Source organism: Mustela putorius, unplaced genomic scaffold (genome assembly GCF_011764305.1).
Source record: "Mustela putorius furo isolate JIRA1106 unplaced genomic scaffold, ASM1176430v1.1 tig00003909_pilon_pilon_pilon, whole genome shotgun sequence".
In the NCBI taxonomy this organism is placed as follows: domain Eukaryota; kingdom Metazoa; phylum Chordata; class Mammalia; order Carnivora; family Mustelidae; genus Mustela; species Mustela putorius.
Genome location: NW_025422057.1, coordinates 34017371 through 34023772, shown reverse-complemented (window position 1 = coordinate 34023772; position 6402 = coordinate 34017371). Strand labels below are relative to the sequence as shown.

At 41.1% G+C, this 6402-nt stretch overlaps 1 protein-coding gene across 2 annotated transcripts in view; it reads left to right on the top strand.

Annotated features, from left to right (window-relative positions):
- The first annotated feature begins 581 nt into the window (after positions 1 to 581).
- Positions 582 to 6402, top strand: part of EXOC6 (exocyst complex component 6) — a 252592-nt gene continuing 246771 nt past the window's right edge. Inside the window, exon 1 of one of the 2 annotated variants that reach the window (XM_045069028.1) lies at positions 582 to 803. In XM_045069028.1, coding sequence (XP_044924963.1) covers positions 682 to 803 — 122 coding nt within the window. In that variant the 5' untranslated portion in view covers positions 582 to 681. The remainder of the gene's footprint in view (positions 804 to 6402) is intronic. The other variant, XM_004749653.3, reaches the window with a different exon arrangement.

The following is a 6402-nucleotide window of genomic DNA, read 5'->3' as shown; positions in this document are numbered from 1 at the left end:
CTTCTGAAGGAAGGATCTGGCAAACTCATGCACAGTGAGGCCACAGTGACTAACAAGGATTAAGAGCTAACTCTTTCAGGAGCATTTGTATTTATCAGGGAACAGAAGAAAGAATGGCTCTGTACATGGACAAACACAGCAGTGACTCGAGTGCAGAAGCGAGGGGGGGAGGCAACCAAGGAACTAGCCCAGTAACCTCCGAGTCCTATTCTACAAAGTGTTACATTTCTCCTGGACAAGCCACCTGCTGGGACTTTGTGGGCAAGGGTATAGTTGCAGGATTCACTAGGAGCATGGCTTGATTATGTAGTTAGCATAAATAATATTAAAATATGTGCCCTGACAAGTCAATTGTATTTAATAATTTTGTATAGTGTAACGGTTCTAATTCCTACCCAAGTTTGCAATTACTATCTCTGAGAAGCAAATAAGTCAACATAGCAGACATCAGGCAGGAACTTTCTGAACTGTGTCAAGGTTAATAATAAGTAAAATGTTATAAGTAGCGACAGGACAGCAACAGCTGTGCCACATTCTTGGAAGCAAAGATTTTGATAGCATGAAGTCAGCCTGTGAGCTCAGTTTTTGCTGCTACTCTGGGTGAACACAGAACGCTTATAATAATTCTAACCAAAACCATATTTCTTTCATGAATTACAACTGTTTTGCACTCAAAACCTGATGTCTGCAGCTGGAAACTCAGGGGCATGTGAAGCAATGTTGGAAGAAGACCCAGATCAAAATTATGAGAATGTCCTGGCTGAGATTCAGTCTTTCGAGCTGCCCATTGAAGCGACTTTAAGGTAGGGCTCCTTTATATATTTTCCTCCTTCAGTGGTGATAAGGCAGGCTTATTCACATCTTTTTATGCTTTTCTCTATAACAGCATAAAGAATAGTTTTTGAAAAATAAATACAATTCTTGGGGTTCCTGGGTGTTACAGACGTTAGGCGGCTGCCTTGGGCTTGGGTCAGGAACCCCAGGTCCTGGGATAGAGCCCCAGGTCAGGCTCCCTGCTCAGCAGGAAGCCTGCTTCTCCCTCTTCCACTCCCTCTGCTTGCATTCCCTCTCTCGCTGTGTCTCTCTCTCTCAAATAAATAAATAAAATCTTTAAAAAAATGCTGCTTCTCATTAAAAAGAATTACAATCTGTATATACCAATTCTCTACCTCTGTTCTTATCTTTAGAGAAATTACAATAAATAATTGACTCTTTTTGCATATTTGTTTCCTGATTCAGCACCACAAGGTTTAAAAAATAGAAATGACTTTCAAGAGATCAAAAAGGGCATCTTGCCGTTGCCAAATAGATATCCCATTTCATTTATATGAGATTTCAATGGTTTTCCCTAAAATATTGCTTAGTGAAAAACATTGAGAACAATAAGACATATCAGTAAAACCAATTTCTATTTGGGTAGATGTGAGTTTTAGGGGGAAAAAAGTAAAATGTTTATTTGCGTTGTTGCTACTCGGGTATATGGTGACCTCTCAGATGTGAATTTTTTTAAATTTCCACATAACATTTAAAAATAGTGTCTTTGGAAATATGAGGATTAATTCGCATATTTTTAAGAACAGGATTGAAATGAAAGACCAGGTATCCTTATGTTAAAAGGGTAGCTTTAAGAAGTTAATTCTTTCTGACCGCCTGCCTGTAACTGACACCTATCAGTCTGGGAATGGCAATCACTGAATTTGGTAGCAACAGTCAGTAAATATTTGTTGACTAATATTTGTTGATTAAATTAAAGGATTTTGGGGCAGGGGAGTGCTGTTGTCTCTTCATCCTCAGAAAGGGCCCAGGGCCAAGTTGCTTTGAAATATATTATAATTTAAATCTGAGTAAATTTCTCCCAAATATTTAAATTTGATTTTGCACTAAATATATTTTCAATCTCTTTAAAGGGCCTAGGGTACTTTTGGGGACATGGGGAGGCATTGATATTTGTTGGTTGATTCTTAGATTATCAATATGTAGGTGCAGTTGTAAAATAATTACAAATCTATTACAGTTTTTCCTTACACTTTCATTTTATCCAAGCATTCATGAACATCCCATGAAGAGGGGAAGGTAATTTCTATCCTATTTAATAGGTAGAAAGAACCAGAGCTTTTTTACTAATGGGAAACTCAATCATTTTTTCCATATGGAACAAACTTTATCCTGTACCAGCACCTTTCAGAACTTATACATTTGCATGATGGCTAGATCAGAAGTCCAAGGGGGAACAAATAGGTGAGGGGAACCTAGACACATGTTAGTTACTGTAGCTTCTGCTGCTGTTGCTCTTTCGAACCTCTTGGCCTTCAACCCCCAACCCTCTCCACCTCTCCCTTGGTCTTACAACCATGGTTAACACCTACACAGGTCATCCAACCATGGCCTTCTCTTTCTGGCTAGTCTTGCTTGGTATTGGACCTGCCTTCCTACTCTGGATCATGGAGCTTTCCTACCCTCTGTTGTTAGGGTAAATATTCCTGGTCTTGTATCTGGTCTTCCTAAAGAAGAAATCAGTGTAGATCTGGCCCTCACAGCACTCTCCCAGTGTCACCCTTAAGAGGGGAGAAAACACTGATATATTCTCCGGGTGTTGCCCTGTCATCACCAGAGTGGACATGCAGTACCCACTGTTAGTTTGGGTAACAGTGTCTGGGTTATTGAACAAGGGCTTAGAACGTTCTTTTGCAAAGGCTCCTGCTAAAACACCCCAATGTTATTTGGAGGGTAGACTCAGAGCTCTTAATAAAACTTTATCTGGGACAATATTAATCAGCATTAGTTTTCCTAAACTTTTGCTTTAATCAATTAGATGAAGACTTCTGAGACTGGCATTCGATGCTTTTTTGCTCATGCGTATGCACGTCATTGATGTTCCAGTGTCAGTGATTCTTCCACTGTTCTTACAGAACACATCAGCTTGTGTGGTCAAATATGAGGGCTGGAAAAATCAAGACAGGACTTCCATTTTGGCTGAACTAGAATGGTTACTATTTGAAAATGTGTCCTGAGATTTTCTTTCTCTTGTGTCCATGGTTGTTTATTATTATTATCATCATTATTATTATTCACTCAAATGCTCTTTCTTCTATGAAGCCTCTTGTGATCCCCCAGCCACATGTGAATATCCATCCTTTGAAGGCCGCAAAGAATCCAGGGCATTTATTCTGACTTAAAATGTGTGTGTTGTAATTTTAGAAATATTTTCGGGTGGAAAGATTCCTGAAGCCAGGAATGTATCTTCCTTTTACCATTGTATCCTCTGCAGAAGATTCTACCAACAGAGTAGCTAGATAAATATTGGTTCACTGATTTGTATGAGCTTCTGAAGTAACGGTGACTTTGTGAAGCAAAAGAAAGGAGGCAGTTGAGAGAGAAAGTCATCCTTTGAGGAGAGAAGTGGAGGTAGTGGAAGGCTACGAGCTATAAAGGCAGACACGGTGGAGAGTGGATTTGGTGGCATGCAGACTGGTGGGGTGGACAGTGAGGAAAGGGTTAGGGCATTGAGAGGACAGGGCTGGCAATACAGGAGAGAAACATTCTCAGGAAAATCCCTGCACCTGGGAATTGAAGCTCTCCTGTTCACTTTTCCTTGTCAAAGAAGGAAGGCATTGCTTCAACAAACATTTCCTGTCATAAAATCTTCAACTCTGTTAGTTTCCTTCCCCTGCCCACCTTCCATTTTCCAGGTCGGGAGTCTGAGGTGCCCTGCGCAAGGTCAGAGCCAGGTGGGGTTTTCTTCTCTAACAAGGTGATGTCACCAGAGCTCAGCGTCTCAGGACTCAGAAATGGTGTCTGCTTCGGGCATTTAAGGGTGACACAGCATCTCTTCCTTCACACGGACCGAGCTTCCTAGTGCTCACCCCTGCACACCATATGGGCTATTGGGTCTCCTCTGCCTGATGCATTGTGGGGGGTTGCTGAGACCAAGAGTCATACCATTGGGTACTGTCGGTGGCCCACAGTCTCTTTCTCCCTGCCTATCTGCATTCTCCCCTCTTCCTGACTCAACTCTCTGCTGCTCCCAGAGCAAGCTTCTCCTAGAGAGTCCAGCCTATCTCCTGCCTGACTCCCCCAGTGGGACCTTGGGTCTACTCCTTTGGCCCTCCCTTTTGTGTGTGTGTGTGTGTGTGTGTGCATGTGTGTGAAAAAGTAGACAAGAGTCGGATGATTCTGAGGTCCTGTGTTTGTTTTCATTCTTTGTGTGAAATGGAACCACTGCCTCTAGTATTAAGTTTAAAGAGGAGGGGATTTTAGGGGAGAGCTGAGATACTGTATTTTTCCATGATTTGTGTTACCAATGAAATATCCATTAAAGACATCGCAGGCAGCTCTAACAGTGGAGTTGGGAATAAAATTCCCGGATAGAAAAGCAGTATTTGATATTAGCCATGCAGATGGTGAGTGAGTTTAAGAGAAAAGGGAGAAATGTCGGGGAAAATCTATTGCTAGTGCCTCTCTTGTCCTAGCATGGCTTTGCTTTGGGTGTTCGGATTGCTAGTAGGTTGAAACTCACCAGCAGGTGGCAGCTGGAATTAGTTTTGCTACCCTAACCCTTTTGTCCTGGGCATAGCTATTTTCATCATGTTACCACCACATGCTAATTTCCATGGGATTTTCTCATTCTTTTTTGGTTTTCTGACTTTCAATCCAGTCCCTCCATTTGGCTTAGATATAGCTTTATATCTATCTTATATCTTAAATATAGATTTAACTATATATAGATGTAGCTCCTTACAGCCCCGGCATCTGGGGGCATGCTTGTCCCTGGTAGGCTTAAGGGCTGTTTGGAGCCACACCAAAGGAAAGTACTAGCACTGGCCTTATTGGAAGGAAGCCTCACCAACTTCCTTTAACAAGGGTGGGCACCTGGTCTCAAGCAGCAAATCAATCCCCATGCATCGGGAGTGGTTGCCTGAATCTCACATTGAGGTAGTTTTGATAAGTTAGTGATTGCAGGCGAGGACATCTTATAGGGCAGTGGCAGTGTTCATAACATTTACCATGTTCACGCTAGAACTTCCTGCTGCTAGGCCTTGCCCATTAGAACTGCCTTACCCTGGAGGTCCTGACTCCAACCTGGATGTTGCCTGGCTCTTTATGCCTCTTGGACTCCTGCAGGTGTGTTGTTCGCCTCTTAGAACAGGTCCTGAAGTCACGGCATGTCTGCAGGCATTTGGGTTCACAAGTCACAGCGTGTCTTATTGCTATAGCTGACCCTGAGGGAAGATAAGGGCAGGTTGAGGGTGCTGCAAAGTAGAGAAAGGGGACATGTCCAAAGAAGGCCTTACAGAGGGCTGGGAAAAATAGGAGGAAAAGGGAATTGTACAAGATGACGTACCAGAAGAAATTTTTGTAATTGTTTTATGATAACATAATTGTTTTACACTTGTATTCACAGACTCTCTCGGGCTCTTTTCCAAAAGCTGACCATGAAGTTTAACCAGTTTAAGAGCAAACAGGATATTGTTATTTCTTTGACTTTAATGTTTTTAGGAATGAAGATAACATGCTTTTAGGAAAGGACAGAAAACATTAAAAAAAAATCCAACTAATAAGCTGTGTATACAATAAAATCTTGGGATGACATGCTAAAAAATATAACTGGTTAACACCTGTAAACGTTTTACAATGCTCTTGCTGCATGTACCTTCAGAAATGTAAGCTTTCTATTAAATCATACCTCATTAAGTACATTGCTTAACATCAAAGGTTCAGGTTTTATTAGTTGTTTGATTTTGGCCTTAGTTTCTGAAACTGTAAAATAAGGAGTAAGAATTTTTTTTTAAAAGATTTTATCCATTTATTTGAGCAGAAGAAGGGGGAGGGGCAGAGATAGAAGGGAAGGGAGAAGCAGACTCCGGTGCTGAGCACAGAGCTGAGCCTGAGTTGGGGGGTGTGATCCCAGGACGCTGAGATCAGGACCTGAGCTGAAGGCATACACTTAACTGACTGAGCCACCTAGGCGCCCCTAAAATAGAGATGATAATACCACTCATCTCAAATGGTTAATAAATAAAAATGCTTAGCACAGTACCTACCTAGCACATTGTAAATGCTCAATAAATATTAGCTATTATTATTATATCTAATTTACATCTGGGATATGTATTCCAATATAATTTAATAAATGTATAGAGTACTGAAATAACCAAGCACTCACAACATCTTGAAATTCTCAGTAAGTGGGAAATATTGAGTAATATGAATTTTATTTTGGTTGTATTATATTCAGGAGAGAGAACATCCCTTTTTCAAAACCATATTTACTAATGCTTATATTTTACGCCAATGTAATATCATGACTTCATTTAATCTCTGATGAGAGTGGTGTAGTGTGTTACATGTTGTGGATATATATGGAGTCCGGGAATAAATGTGGGGCTAACCATGACCGAGGCC